The sequence below is a fragment of the Stenella coeruleoalba genome (genome assembly GCF_951394435.1).
Source record: "Stenella coeruleoalba genome assembly, chromosome: 9".
NCBI classification, from domain to species: Eukaryota; Metazoa; Chordata; class Mammalia; order Artiodactyla; family Delphinidae; genus Stenella; species Stenella coeruleoalba.
The window spans coordinates 23,347,971-23,375,708 of NC_137155.1; the positions used below are offsets into that span (position 1 = coordinate 23,347,971).

At 36.3% G+C, this 27,738-nt stretch overlaps 1 protein-coding gene across 1 annotated transcript in view; it reads right to left on the bottom strand.

Moving 5' to 3' along the window:
• SEMA3C (semaphorin 3C) overlaps positions 1-27,738 on the bottom strand; it is a 187,238-nt gene that overhangs the window by 34,802 nt on the left and 124,698 nt on the right. Inside the window, exon 12 of the mRNA XM_079931733.1 lies at positions 23,655-23,877. Coding sequence (XP_079787859.1) covers positions 23,655-23,877 — 223 coding nt within the window. The remainder of the gene's footprint in view (positions 1-23,654; positions 23,878-27,738) is intronic.

The following is a 27,738-nucleotide window of genomic DNA, read 5'->3' on the forward strand; positions in this document are numbered from 1 at the left end:
CCCCAATTTTCTTATCTATGAGATATACATAATAGGCATGCCTTGAATACATTAAAGCATTGTGACATGAATCAAGCAAGACACATCTTACAAGTGATTTGCATAATGTAAACTGATATACAACGATAGCATAGGAGACTCACCAACCCATATTAGTGCTCTTAATTTTCTTCTACTTCATTGAATCTTTAAAGAAAATTCCCCAGACAAACTTCTTTCCTGTATTATATATTTTATAACATCTAGGTGTTCTTTTTCTTTCTAGTACAACAGATCATAGCAATACTATCCTTAAACCTTACCACTGTCTCCAGATGAGAGAACAGCTTGCATTTATAGCACAGTATAAACAAGTGATGAAACATAACTCATTGCCTGCAGGTCATTTGAACAGTGTATGTGTATCTGTCTACTGAGTCTCCTCTAAACTAGTCCTTAGAGGTTTCCCTAGAAACTGCTCTGCCAAGCTGTCTGCTTGCCCTTGGGCTTCTGGCTGCCTGGGGATTTGGGAGAACACTGCCTCCTTAATCAGATTTAGTCAGTCCCTTACCCCTGGTTGTTATTCTTTAAAAATATTCTAGTCAGGGTTGGCTTCATGGGTGTTAGAGTTGTTCAGTCACACATATTTCTGTGGTCAGAAGGGTTCATATTTAGTTTAATGCTCTGTTGTCACCTCCTTGAAATTCTTAATAATTTTAAACAAGAAGCCATGAATTTTCATTTTGTAGAAGGCCCTGCAAATTACGTAGCCAACCTTATTCTAGGTGTTGGTAATTAAAGCTAGCAATTTGTACCAGCTAAGGAGGGACCTCATTCAATTTAGTAAAGACAAACATACAAATTCCAAAGTCATATACTTAACTGTTTCCTCCTTTTTCTCAATCTTCACTATAGTGTCTCTAAATGTCAACCTAAGCAGCCCTTTGCATGACTTCAGAGGTTAATTATTGCAGGAAAATCAGTTCTAGTGTTTATTAGTTAAAATTAGTATTATCTAAGATAAAATCACTATATTTGTTAAATAACAATACTTTTTTAATTATAGTTTTCTGCACCAATTTGTTTATTAAAATTAAGAAATATATTATAAAGCCAAAAAAGAACTGCAAAAGCTCTGTTTGGCAAATGAAAGCTTTATAGACAATATAGGGAAGAATGAAATGACTAGATACCTTACATTGTTAGTTTCTATAATTAGACCTTACCAATTGGCTGCTTTAGTTCATGTTAGTTAAAATATATATTCATAATAGATTTCTTTTTCCTGTTAGTTTATCAAACTGCTGCTACATTCTTTTAATAATATTTTTTAAAATTTGAGAATAAAACTGAATCTTAAGTTTATAAAATCTTTATTAGTAGTTTACTGAATACACCTTTAAGAGGTGGCAATTCTATTCATGTATGACCCCCCCCTTACTATATATATATATATAGTATATATGTATATGTATATATATTTCTAAACTAGGTCATTTAGCACAATTTCTCACACTTAGCAGAGCTTTTCACACTCAATAGGTTATCTAAATGCTGTGATGTTGACACCTGCAGCTTCAGCCCTTGGGCAGTTAGAGCCCTAGTTGGTCATCAAAGGCATCTCAAGTATCTTTATTTGAAGGGAGGTCCTTGGAAAGACAGTATCAACAAATGCTATCTATTCAGCCTCTCCCTGAGTGTGATAATGTTAAAAAGTTTGTAGGAAAAAAAAAAAGTTGGTAAGGTTGAATAAATTTGGATAGTACTAGATTAACCTAAGTTAAATAGGTTTCTTTGCTCTTTACTACAGAACCTTTCAGAACTATAAAATACTTTTCCACATTGTGAGGAAAATATAATATTCAGTGACTTTCAAGTTTATTTGCTGATACCATTAATTTCATTTGACTCCCAAGCACCTAGCACCCTTTTAGATACCATGTTCTTTTAGATACTCTTAGATAATCTTTTAGATTATCTTTTAGATTATCTTTTAGATACTCTTAGATAATCTTTTACATACTCATGCTCTTTTAGATACCATGTTCTATTATACAAATAGTTTCTCAAAGTGTTGTGTTCAGTCCACCTCATTAAAAAAATTAGGAAGTTTCCAAAAAATTTTGATGTTGATTCCCACGTCAGATCACAGATTTATAATTTTTAAAAGTGCTAATTTTAGGGCTTCCCTGGTGGGGCGCAGTGGTTGAGAGTCTGCCTGCCGATGCAGGGGACGCGGGTTCGTGCCCCGCTCCGGGAAGATCCCACATGCCGCGGAGCGGCTAGGCCCATGAGCCATGGCCGCTGAGCCTGCGTGTCCGGAGCCTGTGCTCCGCGGCGGGAGAGGCCACAACGGTGAGAGGCCCGCGTACCGCAAAAAAAAAAAGTGCTAATTTTAAATAAGCTTTACAAAATAAATATATATCTGTTCAAACATTTGAAAATCACAAAAGATGAACATGTACTGAAAAAGCTACTAAATTCATTTTAAAATATCTATTGATTTTTAATTTTTTTCTGCCTAAGTTCAGCTAAAATAACATATTTTCTCTGAATATATAAAATTAATGACTTATCTGGAATGTACTAAAATATTCTGGAAGTGTCCCCAAGCAAAATTATAATAAAAAGTTTCAGATATTTTGAAAATCATACTGTATATGATTTGTATGTAAAAGTGTACATGTATGAAAAAGTATATATATTTAAAAAGTGTATATACATATACATATGAAATTACAAAAATACCCACTTAATCTCCAAACATTAAAATAATGTTAAACCTAGAGCTGGTATGGATATAAAGAAATAGGTATTTTCATACACATTTGGTAGAAATGCATTCTGAAAAATCTTTCTGGAGGGCAATATGGCAGTTGGTCATGATTTAGTAACTGATACTAGAATATCCTTTTTGTAAGAAACAACTATAAAACTGGATGAGTTATATGAGACAATTCTTTCTAGGTAATGGATAACAGATAGTACAAGACTAAAAGAAGAAAAAAATTCACAAGGTGGTCTTCATGATTACCCCACTTTCTGCCTGGGAACAATTTCTCAACAGAGGTGCAGAGAGCAGGTGTCCAAGTAGTGCAGAGTAGTCCCACTGCGATGAGAAGGCAGGTATGAGAATTTAGGGCAGCAGAAGCAAATTAATTCTCTGGCACATGGTATCAGAGAAAGGGAGGTGTCCAGAAAACGGGTTCTAGAAGGCCATGTGAAAATCCCCTGTGGGTCTATGGCTAATTCCTGGGCTATACATTTGCAGGATGACACTCCCAAAGCTTAACAGATTGCAACTCCTATTAGGAGTATGGAACAGACAAATTATGGGTGCAGCAGCTCTGGAGAAGAGCAATCCTGGTTTAATTGGAGCTCTGGCTCTATTAGAGTAGACAGATTGCATTAATACCTTGTTAAAAATCCTGACATCCAGCTGACACAAGAAGGTTGACCCTATAAGAGTAAGCGTCACATTCTAGAGTTAAGAACTACGTTAGGTCTGCCCTAACACAACTTGTAACCAAGATCTGACAAGAGTTACAAGGGAGAGAGTTTGGAGTTTGAGTCCTGCTAAATTAGAATGCTTGAGTACAAGAATTTTAACAGAGAGTAAAGCAAGTCTAAACAAATTCAAGGTGATCAACTAATAATTGACTGCTTGAACCTAAAGGCAAGTTATTATCTACAATGTCCAGTATCAACAGCAACAAAAATTATTGTATGTGGAGAGAGAGAGAGAGAGGGAGAGAAGAGGAATGAATACATGAGTGGTTAGTCTTCGGGAAGAAAAAGAACTTAACACTATCCAAGATGTTGAACTTAGCAAGCAGAAACTTTAAAGCAGCTATTATAGCTATTATAACTATGTTCAAAAAATTAAAAGGAAATCAGAAATGAAAAGAAGTTATGGTCTTAATGAATGAACAGACAAGAAAAATTCAGCAAAGAAATAAAAACTATAAAAAGTCAAATGGATATCTTAGAACTAAACTATAATAACTAAGATAAAAGATCAATTTTATAGACAATAGCAGATTGGGGTTGAAAGAAGAAAATCAGTAAACTTGAAGCCAGATCAATAGAAATTATCCAGTTGCAAGAACATAGAGAAAAAAACTGAAGATAAACAGAGTCTTTTGGGCATGCCTGACATTACTGAATGGTCTAATATATGTGTAATTAGAGTTCTGAAAGGAGAATAAGGAGAGACTGGGGAAGAAAAAACTATATGAAGAAATAATGGCTGAAAATTTCCCAAATTTAGTGAAAAATAATATGTTGTAGATCTAGGAATTCTGTGAGACCCTAGCTAAATAGATATAAAAAGAGCCACGCACAGGCACATTATATTTAAATCGCTGAAAACAAAACTTATAGAAAGAAAACTTCGAAAGCAGCCAGAGAAAAAAAGACATTATGTCATGAGAACAAGGAATATAATTATTGCTGACTTTTTATTACAAACAATGGAGCCAGAAGATAATGGAGTGACCGTTTTTTAAATACTGAAAGAAAAAAAGAGTTAACCCATAATCTTATACCCATTGAAAATATTCTTTAAATAGTAAGATGAAATCAATCATTTTTTAGATAAATAAAAGCTGGGAAATTTTGTTGCCTGCAGACCCCCTTTATTTGAAGAAATGCTAAAGAATGTCTTTTAGTCAATGGAAATAATACAAAATAGAAACAGGTTTATAGGAAGAATAAAGAGAGTCAGATATGACCTCTTTCCATTAGGGCTGATTGGTTTGTAGATACGTTTTGGAACTTCTGCAGCCATTTGTAAACATGAGAAAAGTTAACCTAAGAACAAAGCTGATCTCTGCTCCCTGCTAAGGAGGACAGAGCCAAAAACTCCAAAGAAAGAAGCTGGGGTCCTGGTCAAACAACATGTAAAACCACTCTACAATTGTGTTTTTCAGTTTTGTGAACCAATAAATCTGTAACAAAATGTAAGTAATAATATTTATGAGAATCTTAAGTGACAGTAAAATAAAATATCCCTCTCTTCTCTCCCAAATATGCCAAGCAGAGCTATTTGTGATATCTTACAGGGTAAAAAAATAATTAGTGTATATATAGTATAATCCCTCTGTATAAGTAGTGGGTTACACTAAATTTTTAATATGGGCTTATAATCTTTTTTCTGCAACTCTAAATTTCAAAAGTTTTTTTTTTTTTATTTATTTATTTTTTTTAAGTGCTTTGGTGGTAAAATCTGCCATGACTTGAACTCCTTTGGTCACAAAATTTGACCTGCACTTACTTAAGGCTATTTATGGTCTTTATTTATTACACTTGGTTTGAAGATTTCTATGTTTCACTGTAGAAATAGTACTGTGCATTTCACTGTGATCCAAGGTTCTACAAGCCATTTTATCTAATATATATGTACACATTACCTTGTCCTATTCACATACTTCTTAATGCTGAAATACACTTGGTTTCAAATTACGGAATACAAGCTAGGATTGTTTTTTCTTTTCTTTTTCTTTTTTTTGTTCATCTATTTCCCTGATTAAAAAACATTTAGCTCACGCAATAAAAAATAATAATTTAAGAGATATAATTAAGTAAAGCTATAGATGGAAATAATGTTCTGGTTATTACTAAAAAGATAAAGTAGAATGTAAGTATTCAGAAGTAAACTAAAGCTACTGTATAATTCAGGACACTGCTATTGAGTCTGCCCAACATCAGTTACATTAGAAGGAATACAACCAATTAGTACTGTTTCACCATATGCTGAACGCTGAGTACACTTGTAACTGCGCTCTATGATGGTTCTCTTTTTGCAGTTAGCTCTCAGGAGTAGATAAGCATTGCTTATTAACAGCCCAGTGAATGGCAGTTCCGACACCACTACTGAAAAAAAATATACCTATTTCCCCAAACCTACAATAGTGTCCTCTATTCTTATCCATTCTGGTTTTATACTGGAAAATGGTGTAAACTTGAGCAAATCTGCCTCCTGTAAGCCTTTTTATTTCTCTATAAAATGTGGATATAGTATTTGCTTTACATACCTGACAAGGCTGTTCAAGATCAAAGGCAAAAGTCTATGTGAACCTTCTTTGTAAACTCTACAGAGATTATAATTTTTCTCTTAGTGTTCCGAAATTGTCATTCCTCACTGTCACTCTTTACCTGTTACATAAATTACTTACTGTTCTTATATACCAGCGCTTTACTTTTATCTATAATTTCCAAACAGAAGAAATGCCTCTCATTTATTAAAGGCAAATTCATCTATGGTCTGTCATTAAAGGTTTTGTTTCCTTTCTGCTTTTCCTAATACAGTGTACTCAAATTTAAGTAATGCTGTAAAATAATTATGCACATATTATTCATTGCCTGTTTCCTCCCACAAGAATATGAACTTTATAAAAGATGAGACACTTGTGTATTTTTTTCACTGCTTATTTTTGGTGAATAGAATAGTATCAGGATTTGCAATAGAAATTCAAAAATATTTATGTATGCACAAATATACTTATATATATGCATATTTATATTCATAGATATGTATGATTGATGTCAATAAATATGTATCTACTGTATAGATACTTGTGTATAGGTACCTGTTGAGTGCTTACTAATTTCTAGGCAGTACATTCAAGGTTTTATACACATCATCTCATTCAATCTTTAAAATACATCCGTAAAGTAGGTACAGTTAAGAAAACCAGGCTTAGAGATGTTATATAATTTGCTCAGGTCATATAACTGGTAGATGATACAGAGCAGAATTTAAACATACGTCCTTTGAAGTTAAAGCATGTTCCCTAACCCTTAGCCTAGAATTTATCCAAGAATAACTTATTATAACTATTCTAACAAGTTATTCTGTTTTTAACAAGGTTTTGGAGAAATCCTAAACAAAGTTAGAACTGATCATTATGAGAGTATCTCTGGAAATTTTAATTTCCCATTTCACACTGCCATATGTAGGACCTAGGATTTTACAGGTAAGCACACACACGCTTGTATCCATTACTGCTGTAGAAAGTTTGGGAGTTACATATCTAGATAAGCTAATCGAGAAGTAGACTTCTGGGGCAAAATTTTAAGGCCAACAATCTTACTAAACTGGCAATTTTATAAGGAGTGACTAAATTATAAGCCTTGACTTAGTTGGGGCTTACCAAAAAATCAGAATCCAGCAAAATGTGCCATTTAAAAAAGTTGACTTAATTATTTATTCAACTAAGGTTTCTGTCCTCACGAAAAATATCTAATGTATCAAAATGTGTTTAATTAAGTTACAATATAATATGTTCTGGTTCTAGAAGCTAATTTTTCCTGTAATGATTTTGAAAAATCTCTAACAGTATTAGACCAAGGGATAAATCCATCAGCATATGGTTTACTGTAGTTATTTCCTGGTGATACAGCTAAAAATAATGCTCAAATAGGGCCTCAGGAATCACTAAAATTAATGTTTTAGGATTTTGTAAATTACCAAAAGGTACATATCATGTCTCATTATCCTTCACTGCATTATATCATGAATGTTTTGTTTACATTTCAAGTTAAACAGACTTACATGCAGGTGCATGTCCTATGTAAAGTTTTACTGATTCTACACTATGAAATAACTAAATTTCCAAAGAGGAAAATTGGAGCTAACTCTTTCTACTTAATCCTTTATCATTTGGGGAAAGAATTACTCATCTGAGATTAATGAATTTTATGGTCATTAAGTAATTTATTTTCTGCACCATTTTTACCATAAGATAGGCTGTTCTGCATTAATTTGCAAAAATTAAAGCACATACAGAAGCTGATTTGGAACATTTACCTATGTTACTGGGTGCTTGGGTAAAGAGGAGCTTTCCCCTCTTCATTTAGTCATCTCTTAATCCACCACGGACTTGCTCATGCTAACGCCTTCTTACTGCCTCCTGTTCACAACTCATTCTTTCCACTGGAATGGTTGTTTCCTCTCAAACTTCACTGGTCTTCAAGAAGACAGGCTAATGAGGAAAGGAACGTATTGCAAGGGCAGTCAGACATAACTGTGCTACATCTGATGATCTCGACCACGGCTTCTTTCCTGCCTGCTATTCTCTTCTCTCCAGATCACCATGATATTATTTCCTCTTATTCTCCTGTTACTTTCATGGTCACTTTTTCTCCATTTTCTTGGTAAATACTCTCTATTCTCCTACCGTGTAAATGAGCTCTCCAGAGTTAAATCCTTATCTGTATAGTTCCTAGACTGACCTCAAGAATTGTCATGGATTCAGCTAACACCTACATTGCTAATGACTCCTATATCTACATCTCTAGCACAGCCCTCTCTGCTGAAGTGTATCTACAACAACACCCTCTTTGACTTATCCATCTGAATGGTACACAAAATCTTTAACTCAGTGTGAGACAGACCTGGGTTGGAATTTAATTAGTTTCTAATAGCTTCATGAACATAAGCTCAGTTTACACAGTTGTAAAATGGGAATAATGATTCCACCTCATTGGGATGCTATGAGGTTTTAATGAGATAGTGTATTTTAGGTGGTAAATTCAGCTTCTAATCATAACAGGTCATAGGAGAAGACAGGTGTGCTCTTCAGAAGGAATTCATTACTTCCCAAATCTGCTTGCTGATTCTATATTCCCTTGATCAGTGAATGGTACTTCTTTTCACCCCTTTGCCAGACCATAAATCTACAAAACACGTTAGACACTTTTCTTCATCTGCCTACCCTTCCCTCATCAATTTGTTATCATCAAGTCCTTTCCTCTTCCTAAATATCTCTTGATAATCTCTCTCAATCTCTGACTTCTAATACCTGTTTTAATTTAGGCTCTCATCAATTCTTGTCTATAAAAAGCAAAAGTCTCCTAACTGGCCTTCTCTCCTCAGTCTGTAATGTATCCTCCCCACCAATACCAAACAGATCTATTTAAGTGTATCTGGGCAGTGACTGACCTACACTAAGGTGAACCCTACTAAGTCATGCCCTTGTATAACTTCTCCCCTTGAGTGCAAGTGGATGTGTGATTTGCTTCTAGGCCAAAGAATAATGCTAAATTGATGGTATGTCAATCCCATGATTATGCTCCATTGTATGAGACCCCGTGTTACCAGATTGAAGGAGCAAACAATCATGTTTTGAATGGCCAGTGGCAGGGAACTGCAGTGCCTCATTCTTGCATCAGGAAGGAACTTAATTTTTCCCAAAACCATGTGAGTTTGGAAGAGAATTTAAACTCCAGAAAGGAATGCAGTCTGGTTTACACTTTGACTGCAGCTTTGTGGGACCCTGAGCAGAGAGACCATGATCCAGGGATTCGGACTTTGGGGGACTCTTATTCTGCTTACCACATTAGTGAAGAGAAAAATAAGCATACAACTAAGTAAAATATTTATGACTCTAAACTAAATAAAACATTTATGACTTACCTCAGAAAATCCAGTTTCAAATCTTTTTGGTTCAATTCACACTACACTTCATATTCTACAATGAAACCTTTCTTTCCATTTTTGACCATTTGAACTTTTCTCAGTTCCATAAAACTTTTTTTTAAAAAAACTGGCTTCCCACAAAGACCACCCTCACAACTGACACCTGGCTACGCACCTCCTTTGGGTAGTCACATAGACAGGGCCTGGCCTGGCTGGGTAGTGGGCTGTGAGATTTTCTCCTGGGGACAAAGGCTGCCAAGTCTGCTTCAGCAAAGCTTGGCAGCACATCAAGAACAAGAACAGAGTGTGGTTATTTCTTCTTAAGATGCAGACAGAAGACTTCATAAATTAATGTCTTTAGGCTAGAAAATTTTCTTACATTCATATAAGAGTAAGGGGTTAAATGAAGGCAACATACGGATTAGGTTTGACTGTAGTTGTTTTATATTAGTGATTAAATAGTAAACGAACCAGTGATAAAGAGCATATTGTTGCCAGCTCTACTGCTGAGAGGCACTATCTCCTTGTGTGATATTCTGAAATCCTCCATATCTATCTACTGAATATGCAAAATCTATTTTAAGTAAATAGAAACCTGCAAATTAGATATATGTGTTTTGGTGAGTGCATAAGACATTTTGGACACAGATATAAGCCCCATTTCAAAACACACAAAGATTTAGTGATATATAAAAAAGTAAGATGAAGTACTATTCCATTTCTGTACTCTACTCTCCCCCCAAAGTATTACCTCCTTCACTCCTAAATATATGGCAACTGACATAAAAAGATATCAGAATCACAGGTTAATTGGTTAATTCACATACAAATCCAGTCTGTTCCAAGTCTTTTCTGTCACCTTGAGAGATATCTCGTTCACATGTAAGACGTGGTGACAGCATGTGGATGGGCAAAAGCGAGTGATGTCATTCAAACAAAGCAATGCTGATGCTAATGTTGAATGTCAACGCATCAGCAATATCTTCTTGACATATGTGGATGAAACATTTAATTCATAGTAAAATGAGACAATATAAATTAAATTACCTTAACTTCATAAAAGGAAAATATGTAAAGTGCTGATGGTAGATGAGGTAATTAACTTGAAGAGGGTAAATGCTCAGGATGTGAAATCAGACAGCAAGAGGTGATATTCTGGTTGTATCATACCCTCAATATCTATGTGATCTTCACTTATCTGAGCTTCTGTCAAACACGATGGAGGATAAGTGCAACTCATTCACTCATTCATTCAAATAATATCTACTGAGTGACAACTTTGAGTGATGCACTATTCTAGGTACTGAGGATATGCCAATGAATAAATCAGACAAATATCCTTGCTCTCTATGGAGTCTACATTCTCACAGTTCTTCAATGGGTAGCTATAAGCGCTGGGGGTGATTCAATAACATATCTGGAAAAAGTAAGCACTGTAAATAACTTTAATTAGCATCACTATAATAGTAATAAAATATTTCAGAAACTTGAAAAAGTACACTTATTTGCATAATAAGTAGCATACTAAATAAGTAAATGGGTAATCCAGGCAAACTAGCAACACTAAAATTTGTATAAAAATTATGTGAGATTTTATGCTAGCTTTAAAAGAATGTATCTCTGAAGAGTAGCTTAAAGGAAAAGAATTATGCTTAAAAAACTTTTTTTCAGCAATTATCCATATATTTATTTTTAACAAATTGTCTTCTTAAAGTAAAATTTAAATGAGAACATTTCTCTGTGGATTAACAATCACCATATGGGCTCTCTTACATTTTTTTCTCTTCACATATCCCTTTTGCTACTCTTCCACATGATCAAGCAGTCATCACACCATGATTTATCATCTTTCTCCTGTCAATTCAGCCATCACTCCACTCTGTTCTATTACTATTTCCTGCTGTGAAAATCCCTGTAGAATCCTTGGTAAACTCTCAGAAGTTTCCAGATTCTGCTTTGGAAAGCAGTGAACCACAATGTTATTAAAAACCAGTGACTTATAAGGGGATTTGTTCCTTACTCCTAAGCAAAGGAGTGACACTCATGTACAGCTTCCAACTGACAGTATAGTCTTTTCTGAAGTCAAACGTACTGTTCCAGCTATCAAATTTTACATCTTGAGTAATTTAGGGAGTTCTTTAAAAAGCAAAATGCCTGGCTCTGCCGTTCATTCAGTGTGCCATTCCAAGAGCTGTGACTGCCAGAACTTGTTAGTTACTATGAAGGCAGTTATCCTGTAATGCTGCAAGGCAAACGTATTAAGGTTTGAGTCACATATGTGGGCACATACTTCAAAACTCCACACTTTCAAAGGACTTATTGGAGCCTACAGTCCAACTTAGTACTCGTCCAGTTAAACAGACGTTAAGAAGAGCATGAAACACTACACACTATATAAGAATTTTCACAAAGTAGCACACGTATTGAGCTTACATTAAAAAATCATAATGGCATTAAATCATCCTAAACCTCTAACAACTATTCACAAGAAAACTCTCACTCTTTCATCAGAAAGCACATGGCATTCTGATTCATATTTAGTGCTAAAAATGTAAATTCGACAAAACGTGTCTGAAATTGACCTAGACACTTAAATATTTTCATAACTCCAGAGGCAAAAGGAAAACAGGCAAAAATCTCTTCACTGTGCATTATAGTTGGCTTTGAACAAATAGCCTGGACGTAAGCAGTAGGTGGCAAAGTTAAAATAGAAATGTTAATCCTATGAGAACCCTTGCCTGCTGTTTTATAGCCCTTCCTAAAATTAAAAAAAAAAAAAAAAGAGTAAGGAACATAAAAATACCCATCGCCCTAAATACTAAAAACTAAAAAACAAAAAACCAAAAACCAAAAATGCTACAGAATATCAACAAATAATACCAAATTTTAGAAAGCACTGATTATAAATTACATTTTTTTCAACCTGTGCTCCTTTTTAGGGGATGTAGTAGCAGGAATGAATGGGAAAATAATTAAGTAAACTTGGTTTCTAGTTTAAGTTTTAATAGAAGAGCAGGACATTTTTTACTCAAGATTAAAGAAGATGTATTTATATGAAGCAACATTATAAATTCTTGTATTATAGCTACATATTAGAAAATAGCTTCTTTCAGAAGTCTTAATTTTTCTAAAATTATATAATTATTAAATAAAACAGGAGTCAGCAATTTTTTCCTGTAAAAACCCAAATAATAAACAATTTAGGCTCTTTGGGCTAAGCAGCCTCTGGCAACTACTCAACTCTGCTGTAGTAGCACAAAAGTAGCCACAGACAAAATGTAAATGAATGAACGTGGCTGTGGTCTAATAAAACTTTATTTGTGGGCACTAAAATATAAAAATCTTATGATTTTCACTGCTCATGTAACATTCTTCTTGTAATTTTTTTACAGTCGTTAAAAAATGCAAAACATTCTTAGTTTACAGACCATACTTGCAGAGGGCAGTGGGCTAGATCTGGCCCATGTTGTAGTTTTCTGATCCCTAGACTAGACATTGATAATGCAAACTAAGAAATAAAAGATGACAGGACAAAGCTTACTTTTCTTTCTCCCCTCCCTTCCTCCCTCCCTCCCTCCCTCCCTCCCTCCCTTCCTTCTATTTATTTACTTATAAATGTACATATGTGCATACGTAGGTATGTATGTATTTATTTGTTTGTTTATTGTGTCAGCTGACAGCACACAAAAACTAATGAGGCAGTCCTAGAAGGGCGAAAAGACAGATTACCAGCCTCTCAAGCTCAGCCAGAGTAGTACACTGTAATGGACTAACTGTAACAGTTATTGGGCATTGAGCCCACACAACTACCATGGAGATTCTGTGAACTACAAATCATTCATAATAGTCAAAGTGGATACAGTTACAAGATACGTATTTGCATTCCAATGACCTGTCACATAAGTTTTTCCTATGGCAAATTTTTTGACAACCAATGTCTTCATCAAATTTCCTTAAATTCTCCATGAAGGTCCAGAGAAAAGGGAAGCCATGAGAGAAGCTTGCTTCATTGTGGGAATAATTGAAGCATCATTATTTATTTATAACAATTAAAGGGCTATTTTGTACTTGGGGATTTGACAACACCCAAGACATATTATATCCTTCCTAAGACATTTAGATACACAAAGCTAAGAAATCCTGGGAACAGTGACCTGTGTTTCTCCTAAGTTCTATTTCAGAAAAGGCTATTTTATTCACTTTTAGCAGCAAACAAGCACAGAGAACTGTCTCCTGAAGAAATATCACCAGAAATCCAAGATCTACTCAGGCAGAAAATATTTCATCACGATATACTGTTTGTTAGAGTTTCACGAAAGTTGAAGTCACTTTTAAAAATTACAATGTGGGGCTTCCCTGGTGGCGCAGTGGCTGACAGTTCGCCTGCCGATGCAGGGGACACGGGTTCGTGCCCCCGTCCAGGAGGATCCCACATGCCGAGGAGCGGCTGGGCCCGTGAGCCATGGCCGCTGGGCCTGTGCGTCCGGAGCCTGTGCTCCGCGGCGGGAGAGGCCACAACAGTGAGAGGCCCGCGTACCGAAAAAAAAAAAAAAAAATTACAATGTGGTTTGATATAACCATGAGGATAAGGTTCAATGGTTAAGTGAGTTACCATCTATTCAGAAAGGTGCTGTTGGCAGAGGCACTGTCATAACATGCACTTTCCAAATAGGATACAGTCTTCAAGAGACTTATGTGGCTTTGTAAGCAAGCATTAGTGATGCTTCCCACTACAATTCAAAACAGATGCCTAAATACTGTTTTTGAAAATGATACAAGTTTTTTCTTTTCTTTTTTTCATTTAACATCTTTATTGGAGTTTAATTGCTTTACAATGCTGTGTTAGTTTCTGCTGTATAACAAAGTGAATCAGCTCTATGTGTATGTGTATATATATATATATATATATATATATATATGTATCTCCCCATAATTCGGCCCTCTTGCGTCTCCCTCTCACCCACCCTATCCCACCCCTCTAGGTAGACACAAAGCACCTAGCTGATCTCCCTGTGCTATGTAGCTGCTTCCCACGAGCTATCTATTTTACATTTGGTAGTGTATATAAGTCCATGCCACTCTCTCACTTCGTCCCAGCTTACCCTTCCCCCTCCCCGTGTCCTCAACTCCATTCTCTACGTCTGTGCCTTTATTGTTGACCTGCCCCTAGGTTCTTCATAACCGTTTTTCTTTTTTTTTTTTTTTTTTTAGATTCCATATATATGTTTTAGCATACGGTATTTGTTTTCCTCTTTCTGACTTACTTCACTCTCTATGACAGACTCTAGGTCCATCCACCTCACTACAAATAACTCAATCTCGTTTCTTTTTATGGCTGAGTAATATTCCATTGTATATATGTGCCATTATCCATTCATCTGTTGATGGACATTTAGGTTGCTTCCATGTCCTGGTTATTGAGCTGCAGTGAATATTGTGGTACATGACTCTTTTTGAATTATGGTTTTCTCAGGGTATATGCCCAGGAGTGGGATTGCTGGGTCGTATGGTATTTCTATTTTTAGTTTTTTAAGGAACCTCCATACTGTTCTCCATAGTGGCTGTATCAATTCACATTACCATCAACAGTGCAGGAGGTTTCCCTTTTCTCCACACCCTCTCCAGCATTTGTTGTTTATAGGTTTTCTGATGAGGCCCATTCTAACAGGTGTGAGGTGATACCTCATTGTAGTTTTGATTTGCATTTCTCTAATGATTAGTGATGTTGAGCATCCTTTCATGTGTTTGTTGGCAATCTGTATATCTTCTTTGGAGAAATGTCTGTTTAGGTCTTCTGCCCGTTTCTGGATTGGGTTTTTTGTTTTTTTGATATTGAGCTGCATGAGCTGCTTGTAAAGTTTGGAGATTAATCCTTTGTCAGTTGCTTCATTTGTAAATATTTTCTCCCATTCTGAGGGTTGTCTTTCGTCTTGTTTATGGTTTCCTTTGCTGTGCAAAAGCTTTTAAGTTTCACTAGGTCCCATCTGTTTATTTTTGTTTTTATTTCCATTTCTCTAGGAGGTGGGTCAAAAAGGATCTTGCTGTGACTTATGTCATAGAGTGTTCTGCCTATGTTTTCTTCTGACAGTTTTATAGTGTCTGGCCTTACACTTAGGTCTTTAATCTATTTTGAGTTTATTTTTGTGTATGGTGTTACGGAGTGTTCTAATTTCATTCTTTTACTTGTAGCTGTCCAGTTTTCCCAGCACCACTTATTGAAGAAGCTGTCTTTTTTCCATGGTATATTCTTGCCTCCTTTATCAAAAATAAGGTGACCATATGTGCGTGGGTTTATCTCTGGGCTTTCTATCCTGTTCCATTGATCTAAATTTCTGTTTTTGTGCCAGTACCATATTGTCTTGATTACTTCAGCATAGTCTGAAGTCAGGGAGTCTGATTCCTCCAGCTCCGTTTTTCTTTCTCAAGATCACTTTGGCTATTTGGGGTCTTTTATGTTTCCATACAAATTGTGAAATTTTTTGTTCTAGTTCTGTGAAAAATGCCATTGGTACTTTGATAGGGATTGCACTGAATCTGTACATTGCTTTGGGTAGTATAGTCATTTTCACAATGTTGATTCTTCCAATCCAAGAACATGGTATATCTCTCCATCTGTTGGTATCATCTTTAATTTCTTTCATCAGCATCTTATAGTTTTCTGCATACAGGTGTTAGGTTTATTCCTAGGTATTTTATTTTTTTTGTTGCCATCGTAAATGGGAGTGTTTCCTTAATTTCTCTTTCACATTGTTCATCATTAGTGTATAGGAATGCCAGAGATTTCTGTGCATTAATTTTGTATCCTGCTACTTTACCAAATTCATTGATTAGCTCTAGTAGTTTTCTGGTAGCATCTTTATGTATAGTATCATGTCATCTGCCAACAGCGACAGTTTTACTTGTTTTCCAATTTGGATTCTTTTTATTTCTTTTTCTTCTGTGATTGCTGTGGCTAAAACTTCCAAAACTATGTTGAGTAAGAGTGGTGAGAGTGGGCAACCTTGTATTTTTCCTGATCTTAGTGGAAATGGTTTCAGTTTTTCACCATTGAGGACGATGTTGGCTGTGGGTTTGTCATATATGGCCTTTATTATGTTGAGGTAAGCTCCCTCTGTGCCTACTTTCTGGAAGGTTTTTATCATAAATGGTGTTGAAATCTGTTGAAAGCTTTCTCTGCATCTGTTGAGATGATCATATGGTTTGTATCCTTCAACTTGTTAATATGGTGTATCACATTGATTGATTTGCATGTATTGAAGAATCCTTGCATTCCTGGGATAAATCCCACTTGACCATGGTTTAGGATCCTTTAAATGTACCGCTGGATTCTGTTTGCCATTACTTTGCTGAGGATTTTTGCATATATGTTCATCAGTGATATTGGCCTGTAGTTTTCTTTCTTTGTGACATCCTTGTCTGGTTTTGGTATCAGGGTGATGGTGGCCTTGTAGAATGAGTTTGGGAGTAATCCTCCCTCTGCTATATTTTGGTAGAGTTTGAGAAGGATAGGTGTTAGCTCTTCTCTAAATGTTTGATAGAATTCACCTGTGTAGCCATCTGGTCCTGGGCTTTTGTTTGTTGGAAGATTTTTAATCACAATCTCAATTTCAGTGCTTGTGATTGGTCTGTTTATATTTTCTATTTCTTCCTGGTTCAGTTTCGAAAGGTAGTGCTTTTCTAAGAATTTGTCCATTTCTTCCAGGTTGTCCATTTTATTGGTATAGAGTTGCTTGTAGTAATCTCTCATGATCTTTTGTATTTCTGCAGTGTCAGTTGTTACTTCTCCTTTTTCATTTATAATTCTATTAAATTGAGTCTTCTCCCTCTGTTTCTTGATGAGTCTGGCTAATGGTTTATCAATTTTTTTTTATCTTCTCAAGAACCAGCTTTTAGTTTTATTGATCTTTGCTATGGTTTCCTTCATTTCTTTTTCATTTATTTCTGATCTGATCTTTATGATTTCTTTCCTTCTGCTAACTTTGGGTTTTTTTTTCTTCTCCTTTCTCTAATTGCTTTGGGTGTAATATGAGGTTGTTTATTTGAGATTTTTCTTGTTTCTTGAGGTAGGACTGTATTGCTATAAACTTCCTTCTTAGAACTGCTTTTGCTGCTTCCCATTGGTTTTGGGTCATCGTGTTTTCATTGTCATTTTTTTCTAGGTGTTTTTTAATTTCCTCTTTGATTTCCTCAGGGATCTCTTGGTTATTTAGTAGTGTATTGTTTAGCCTCCATGTGTTTGTATTTTTTACAGATATTTTCCTGTAATTGATATCTAGTCTCATAGCATTGTGGTCAGAAAGATACTTGATACGATTTCAATTTTCTTAAATTTACCAAGGCTTGATTTGTGACCCAGGATATGATCTATCCTGGAGAATGTTCCATGAGCACTTGAGAAGAAAGTGTATTCTGTTGTTTTTTGATGGAATGTTCAATATCAATTAAGTCCATCTTGTTTAATGTATCATGTAATGCTTGTGTTTACTCATTTATTTCTATTTGGATGATCTGTCCATTGTGAAAGTGGGGTGTTAAAGCCCCCTACTATGATTGTGTTACTGTTGGTTTCCCCTTTTACGGCTGTTAGCATTTGCCATATGTATTGAGGTGCTCTTATGTTGGGTGCATAAATATTTACAATTGTTATATCTTTTTCTTGGATTGATCCCTTCCAAAGAAGTGTCCTTCTTTGTCTCTTGTAATAGTGTTTATTTTAAGGTCTATTTTGTCTGATATGAGAATTGCTACTCAAGCTTTCTTTTGATTTCCATTTGCATGGAATATCTTTTTCCATCCCCTCACTTTCAGCCTATACGTGTCCCTAGGTCTGAAGTGGGTCTCTTGTAGACAGCATATATATGGGTCTTGTTCTTGTATCCATTCAGCCAGTCTACGTCTTTTGGTTGGAGCATTTAATTCATTTACATTCAAGGTAATTATCGATATGTATGTTCCTATTACCATTTTCTTAATTGTTTTGGGTTTGTTATTGTAGGCCTTTTCCTTCTCTTGTGTTTCCTGCCTAGAGAAGTTCCTTTAGCATTTGTTATAAAGCTGGTTTCGTGGTGCTGAATTCTACTAGTTTTGCTTGTCTGTAAAGGTTTTAATTCCTCCGTTGAATCTGAATGACATCTTTGCTGGGTAGAGTAATTTTGGTTGTAGGTTTTTCCCTTTCATTACTTTAAATATGTCCTGCCACTCCCTTCTGGCTTGCCAAGTTTCTGCTGAATGATCAGCTGATAACCTTATGGGGATTCCCTTGTATGTTATTTGTTGTTTTTTCCCTTGCTGCATTTAATATTTTTTCTTTGTATTTAATTTTTGATAGTTTGATTAATATGTGTCTTGGTGTGTTTCTCCTTGGATTTATCCTGTATGGGACTCTCTGTGCTTCCTGGACTTGAATAAGTATTTCCTTTCCCATATTAGGGAAGTTTGCAACTATAATCTCTTCAAATATTTTCTCAGCCCCTTTCTTTTTCTCCTTCTTCTGGGACCCCTATAATTCGAATGTTGGTGCATTTAATATTGTCCCAGAGGTCTCTAAGGCTGTCCTCAATTCTTTTCATTCTTTTTTCTTTATTCTGCTCTGCAGTAGTTATTTCCACTATATTATCTTCCAGGTCACTTTCCGTTCTTCTGTCTCAATTATTCTGCAATTGATTCCTTCTAGGGAATTTTTAATTTCATTTATTGTGTTGTTCATCAGTGTTTATTTGCTCTTTAGTTCTTCTAGGTCCTTGTTAAACGTTTCTTGTATTTTCTCCATTCTATTTCCAAGATTTTGGATCATCTTTACTATCATTACTCTAATTCTTTTTCAGGTAGACTGCCTACTTCCTCTTCATTTGTTTGGCCTAGTGGGTTTTTATGTTGCTCCTTCATCTGCTGTGTGTTTCTCTCTCTTCTCATTTTGCTTAACTTATTTTGTTTGGGGTCTCCTTTTCGCAGGCTGCCAGTTCATAGTTCCCATTGTTTTTGGTGTCTGCCCCCAGTGGCTAAGGTTCATTCAGTGGGTTGTGTAGGCTTTCTGGTAGAGGGTACTAGTGTCTTTGTTCAGGTGGATGAGGCTGGATCTTGTCTTTCTGGTGGGTCAGGCCACGTTCAGTGGTGTGTATTGGGGTGTCTGTGACCTTATGATTTTAGGCAGCCTCTCTGCTAATGAGTGGGGTTGTGTTCCTGTCTTGCTAGTTGTTTGGCATAGGGTGTCCAGCACTGTAGCTTGCTGGTTGTTGAGTGGAGCTGGGTCTTAGTGTTGAGATGGAGATCTCTGGGAGAGCTTTCTCCATTTGATATTACATGGAGCCGGGAGGTCTCTGCTGGACCAATGTCCTAAACTTGGCTCTCCCACCTCAGAGGCACAGGCCTGACACCCAGCCAGACCACAAAGACACTGTCAGCTACACGGCTCAGAGGAAAAGGGACAAAAAAAGAAAGAAAGAAAGATATAATATAAAATAAAATAAAGTTATTAAAATAAAAAGGTAAAAATAATTATTAAAAAGAAAAAAATTAAAAAGAAAAGAAAAAAGAAAGAAAGAAGAGAGCAATCAAACTAAAAAACAAATCCATCAATGATAACAAGAGCTAAAAACTATACTTAAAAAAAAAAAAAGAAAAAAAATTGGACAGAGATAACCCTAGGACAAATGGTAAAAGCAAAGCTATACAGACAAAATCACACAAGGAAGCATATATATACACATTCACAAAAAGAGAAAAAGCAAAAAAATACATATGTTGTTGCTCCCAAAGTCCACTGCCTCAATTTTGGGGTGATTCGTTGTCTATTCAGGTATTCCACAGATGCAGGGTTCACCAAGTTGATTGTGGAGATTTAATCCTCTGCTCCTGAGGTTGCTGGGAGAGATTTCCCTTTCTCTTCTTTGTTCGCACAGCTCCTGGGGTTCAGTTTTTGGATTTGGCCCTGCCTCTGCGTGTAGGTAACCTGAGGGCATCTGTTCTTTGCTCAGATAGGACAGGGTTAAAATAGTAGCCGATTAGGGGGTTCTGGCTCACTCAGGCTTGGGGGAGGGAGAGGTACAGAACGCAGGGCGAGCTTGCTGCATCAGAGGCCAGCATGACGTTGCAACAGCCTGAGGCACACCGTGTGTTTGCCTGGGGAAGTTGTTCCTGTATCACGGGACCCTGGCAGTGGTGGGCCACACAGGCTCCTGGGAGGGGAGGTGTGGATAGTGACCTGTGCTCACACACAGGCTTCTTGGTGGCTGTAGCAGTAGCCTTAGCGTCTCATGCCCATCTCTGGGGTCTGTGATGATAGCTGCGGCTCGCGTCCATCTCTGGAGCTCATTTAGGTGTTGCTCTGAATCCCCTCTCCTTGCACACCCCGAAACAATAGTCTCTTGCCTCTTAGGCAATTCCAGCCATTTTCCCGGACTCCCTCCCGGCTAGCTATTGAGCAGTAGCCCTCTTCAGGCTGTGTTCTCGCAGCCAACCCCAGGCCTCTCCTTGGGATCTGCCAAAGCCGGAGCCTCAGCTCCCAGCCCCCAGCCGCCCCAGCGGGTGAGAAGACGAGCCTCTCGGGCTGATGAGTGCTGGTCAGCACCGATCTTCTGTGCAGGAATCTCTCTGCTTTGCCTTCCACACCCCTGTTGCTGCGCTCTCCTCCGCGGCTCCGAAGCTTCCCCCCTCCACCACCCGCAGTCTCCGCCTGCAAAGGGGCTTCCTAGTGTGTGGAAACCTTTCCTCCTTCACAGCTCCTTCCCACTGGTGCAGGTCCCATACCTATTCTTTTGTCTCTGTTTTTCATTTTTTCTTTTGCCCTGCCCAGGTAGATGGGGAGTTTCATGCCTCTCGGGAAGTCTGAGGTCTTCTACCAGCGTTCAGTAGGTGTTCTGTAGGAGTTGTTCCACATGTGGATGTATTTCTGATGTATCTGTGGGGAGGAAGGTGATCTCCGCGTCTTACTCTTCCGCCATCTTGAAGGTCTCCAAAATGATACAAGTTCTTAAATACCAACATAAAAAGTCTATGTAAAGGTGCCAGATACTTATGTGGTAAGAAAAGCCAAAGAATTTGTGCGAAAACATGTTTCTTACTGCCTTCTATCTAAATAAACACTGCTGAACAGTTTATAAAGACTAAAAAATTCCATCCATGAAACCTACATATTTTATGTAGACTTTCATGAAAAAACAACCTGAATGTGATATCAGAGTCCACCTCTGAGAAACAAAAACACTAACTGGAGAAGATATCTGCACCTCTATGTTCACTGCAGCATTATTCACAATAGCCAAGATGTGGAAATAACCTAAGTGTCTGTTGACAGATGAATAGAAAAACAAGTGTGGTTTAAAATATTACTCTGCCATAAAAAGAATGAAATCTTGCCATTTGTGACAACGTGGATTGAAATTGATGGCATTATGCTAGGTGAAAAAACGTCATACAGAGTAAGACAAGTATTTTATGCACTCACTTATATGTGTAATACAAAGAAACAAAAACAAAATGAAAAACCACATTCACTACCAGATGTGGAGAGAGGGAGAATTAAATGAAGGCAATCAAAAGGTACAAACTTCCAGTTATGAGATACTAAGTACTAGGGATGTAACATACACCCCCATAGTTTTGGGATGTACTACAGTTACATTGCTGTATGATATATATGAAAGCTATTAAGAGAATAATTTCTAAGAGTTCTCATTAGAAGGAAAAAATTTTTTTTCTTTCTTTTTATTGTATCTATATGAGATGACAGATGTTAACTAAACTTATTGCAATAATCATTTCACAATATATATGTCAAACCATTATGTTGTGTACCTTAAATTTATACAGTAATGTATGTCAATTATATCTCAATAAAACTGCGGAAGAAAAGAGTCTACATTTAAGACAGTCTTCAAAAGGAAAATAAGAAAACAGTCATTTTTTTCTGAGTAATATGAGACATTAGAGAGAGGTGTGACTCTAAATGACCTCATCACTTCAGGAAAAAAAATTTTTTTTTCAAATGCAATTTCCACACTGGATGATCAGAATCAAGGCTAAAAGAAACTCTTTATAGTTATTTATATGGAAGCAACATCTTTGGAGAACACAGTTTTATGCAAGTGAAGATTAGCTTTTGCAATCAGTTATGAATTCATTTCATTGTACGTGTTGCAGTGGATATAGTTATGATTTCCAGTTCATCTTGACAAATATTTACTGAGGTTACCTGGTACCGTGATATGCCTAGAGAGAAATGACATATGAAGGAGAAACAGAACCTTGAAAGGAATGTGTGGTAATGAATACAAATATGGGAGACTGGATTAAGCACTGGTTAAAGAGTTTTAGAATTGAATAAACTGAGTTTGAAGCATGATGTTTGAAATGTCAACCTGTCATACAACTTGTGTTACCTAATAATAAGTTGTAAATGCAAATACTGAGCTCACAAAATGGCAAGGACTAGAGATACACATCTGGGATTGTTTGCACAGACTAATGAAAACCAAATGAATGAACGAGATGGCCAAAGAATACATAAAAATAAGAGGACCATGCACAGAACCTCAGGAAACACCTACACTCATGGGGAGGAGAAAGCCAGGCTACTGAAGGAAACTGAGAGAGAACTGCTCGAGACAGAGGAAAATTATGTGCCTTGTGGCTGAAGCAACAGGTAGGGTGATTCTAAAACGCCAAATGAGGCAAAGAGGATATGGAGGCATTTCAGTGGTTAAAGGATTTTGGATTTTCTTGTCATGGGAACACTGAAGACCTTGGCGAAATCAGCAGTATAGCAGAGGTGGCAGTAGGCGAAGGTACAGGTCTAGTTTCATTTGCTAGCGTAAGGTTTCTAAACCAAGAATTCAGTGGAGGATGAAATGGAAGAATAAAGTATATACTAATATAATTGATAAAGAAACGTCCTGGAGATGGCAGGAAAGCATATATGGCTCCATGTGTTTATGAAGCGGTCACAGTATTTGTTTTAGTTGAGAGAACACTCATGCTTAAAATTTCCCATCCCTTCATTCATCTCATTACCTTATTTCACCACAATATATGCCAGGAATAGTTCTAGGTGCTTTACATATATTAACCCATTTGTTCCTCACAACAATCCTATAAAGTAATTTATCTTAACCCCATTTTACAGATGTAGAAACTGAAGCATGAAACACCTCAGAGTCAGACACATGTAAACACTGAAGTTTTTCTGATTTCAATATCATGCCCGTAGCAAGTACGCTCTTTTACTACACATTAAGCTAGTTTGAGCTCAAATACTTACCTGTTCCGAGAAACAGAACATGGTATCTACCATCGGCAGCATTCACTCGATCCACAGCTATTTTTGTGTACTTATAGTCAGTGCCTGTACGAACAATCAAAGGCCTTCTGTGGATTGGGTAGATGGAATTGTACATGAGAGGGTGGTTCCGAATAAAAGTGACAACATCGTCTGGGAACTCCTTGGTGGTTCGCATATTGGGTGTAAATGCTCCTCCTGGGCACTAAAAAAAAATTTTAAAGGACTAAGTTAATACAATAGTGGCTTTATTTTAATAATAATCAGAAGACCTCTATTTTTCAAAATACTTAGAAGCTCAAGCTGTTTTAAGTGTATTTGCTACCGAGTGAGGAGAAAACTGCATGACTATGCATAGTACTATCTGTAGAAAATAAGGTGTATAATTTGATCATTTAAATAGGCTAAGTCCACTTATCCTGCACTGTTTGTTTTCAGAGAGGAGCTGACACCATTTGGTATACGGTATAAATTTTCACCCTTCTCATCCATCACTTTTCTGTTTCTTATTCTGCGCCAGGTCCAATGTTGTTATAAAAAAAACCCTTGTGGATATAATCTAATGCTGCTACTGGCTAAAATAAATTAGATTATTGTTATCAAATTCAATCAGAACTCTAACCTGCGAGAGTTTTATTCTATCTGATCCCCTCTCCCAAAAGAGGGCTCTCCAAAGTTGGAGCTTGGATTGGATATGGTAAACCAGACCTTATAATTTCCCTCTGGAAAACACTCCAGTGATTTCCATTACTCTCAGAATAAAATCCCAACAGCTTAGCCTGGCTATAAGCCCCTGAATGTCTGGCCTGCATCTGCATCTACCCCTCCCATAGTTCTTGCCCTTCCTGAGTCCCAAGCCAGCTCCCGCTCTAGGACCTTGGCACTTGCTCCGTGGTTTTCTCTGTTGCCTCATTCAGTTCTCAGTTCAACAGTTACTTCCGTAAAGGTGATGACACATACAAAAATAGCTCCCCATCGCCATCTCCACTCTCCATCTCCTTAGTTTGCTTTATTTTTCATCACAGCTCTATTTACCTGTGTGTAATATATTTGTTGCTTATATCTTTATTGTCTGTTTCTTCCTCTACAATGTAAGCTGTGAATTAGTCTTAACTGGGTAAATTTTGTTCATGATTTCACCCTCAGACCTATAATAAAGCTGAAGAATATTAAATATTCCACAAAGAGTAGTTGAATGAGTGAATTACTCTGTTATATCTGGCATCCAATTTTGGTGCAGGGGCTGTATGAAACAGGCGTCTCGGTTCTGGGGAGGAGAGGAAAGATTCAGAGCATCAAGTTTAAAGGGGCAGAGAGAAAGCAATTATGAGATCTAAAAATGACTGCTGGACAGTTTCAGCAGTTCTGGAAAGGAAGCATGACAAGGGCTTCTGAGAAGAGGATTCCATTTACAGAGCATCTGAGGCCAAACTCATGGGTAGGCTGGGAGGTGCTGAAGCTTGGAACTTAAAACACACTCACTAATAGGAGCTGAGTGTTAAGTTATATGAGCAACATATAAGCTTTTAACACATACAAACATTATTTGTCTAACCCTATTAAATACTGTCAATACCTCTACTTTCAAAAAAAAAATACTTGGTCATTTTTTTTAAAACAAAAGCACTACTGTTCTAGATTTCATTTATCCTCTTTAGAGAGGTACAAAGTGAAAGGAAAGCAACAAAGCAAACTTCCTGTTCAATAGCAATGGGTACAGCATCTGTGGTGAACAGCAAGATGTAATGGGGACAGTAATAAAAGGAAAATTATACCTCATTCGACAGTGGCAATGAACATTTATTTCTAGTTGACTGCTCCTATGCAGGAATATAAGCCTAGTGTGGCCATATTCCAACAGAAGATAGAAATGTGGAATTTTATGTGAAATCTGCCAAAATTTTAATGTTGACTCAATGAAAAAAAAAGAAAAACAACTTTAGGGACCAAACAAAACATGGCAATTTTTGTTTAAATCCATGCAACAGCTGACCTACAATGTCACTGCCTCTGGGCCAGTGTTGCCAGGCAATCCTACATTTGCAAATAAGACTCAGCAGATTATGAATGTGCTCTCACTCATTTGAACTGTATCATCCTGAATGCAATTTTTAGTCTAACTTTGACCAGTTAACATTACTAGAATTTTTTTCTAGGACAAGTAAATATAGTTCTCTTTTTGTAGAAAGGCATAAGGAGCAATTAAATGACTTCACTGAAGAGAGATAATGAGACAAGTAATAAAACTAAGCTTCTCATTCATTATCCCATTAACTAGACTTTCATCTGGGGTTTACATGCTTTTCTTTTAGGAAGAAGTATTATATTTATGCATGTTTATAAATTGCTTACACTAAAAGACCAAATGAGGACAAAAAATTCCATGTGAGGGTATTCTAAACTTATGGGTGTGTACCATACTTCTGAGAAGTGTAGTATTATGGGTTTTTTCTACCCTCATTCCTCACACAAAGTGGAAAACGGGAAATACATTGCTCACTGAATGAAAACATGGAAAGAACAAATGCATGGGCAATTTAAATAGTTCCAGTCCTTTGTAAAACACCACTAATGATGGTCTGCTAAGCTGAGATATCTCCTTAAATATTTGCAAGTATTCTCATTTGTAAGTTCCAGAAAGATCCAAAGTTAGCATATATTACTAGGCAATTTATACAATTTCCAGTTAGCAATTATTTTCATGAGTGATAAGCTTATTAAATTGTAAGTGCCTAGTTTCTGGGTTTTACTTAATGGTAGTTGAAATTTAGATAAAAATTATGTTCAGTTGCTCAAAACCATAGTCATTAAATATGTAACCCAAATAAATCAACTCAAATCAATTATTTTATATTCATTCAAATGTTCTCCATTTGGGACTTTTGTTTTATATTCACAATAAACTTTACTTAGAAATAAGTGTCTCCGAGTAAAAGTTTGTTTTCAAAATTACAGAAGAATTCTTTTTGACAATAATTAATTTTTCCATTGATTCATGGCATAAAGCTTGTAGATAAGACACAGAATGAGTGACAGTGATGGTGACAAGAACAAAAATTGATTACCCTTTGCAGACTTTCCATCTGGAACTGTGAGTTTGCTCAGTATAAAACTGCCAAGTATAAATAAGATGTGATTAACGTATCCCTCACCTTGTGATATATGAAAGCCTCTGTACTGAAACCTCAAGATAATATAACACCCACGTGCTACCATAAAATAAAGCCTTTGTCCATTAATTGGGCTGTTGTCTCATTCTTAAGAAGGATAATTTTGCTCTACAAATAGTCATTAAGTAATTTTGGTTAAACTTCTCCTTTAAGTGTTTGTTTTTCTCCAGTTCTACCTTCTGTTTATCAAGTGGTGATAAGCACTCCTTTTCTGAGTAAAGACATTTTAAGTGTTTTGATTACTAAAGTGCTAAGTGAAATACAGGAACAATAAGAATGCCATGTTAAGGAAGTATGCCAAATTTCCTTGCTATTCTCAGGTATTCTTGAGCATCTGCTCCTAATCCACTCACCCATTTATACTAGTCTTCAGCATTAATATATTCACATATTAATTCATATGTCAATTCTTTGGACAGCTTTTATTCAAAATGCTTTTTGATGTGCCCAGTTGGGGACTTAAGAATCGGGAGCTACCACTGTCTTCTAGACACAAGTGTTCTAGTAAGGAAGATGGACATATTCAAAGTAAAATAACAACTGATACATATAATTATAATTTAATATAAATATAAAATAAATAACAGAATTTGGTTCATGATCAATAAGAGCCAATATTTTTAAAATGAATTTAGAATAGTAGAGAACTTAAGGCTGCCAGAATTAGTGAAGAGGTTTAGGGATTAAAAAAAATAAAAAGAGTTTGGAATATTTAGGGAACTATAAATCCTGGGGCAATCCTGAATCACAGAGCACAAAGTGAAAGAAAGAGGTAGGAGTTGAGGCTAAAGACAGATAACAGAAAATAAATGCAAAACTATTCACAGAAGGAGTGACAGGCATGTTTCAAAAGAAGCTTGACCTAACACTTGAAGGACAAGTGGTATATGGATAAA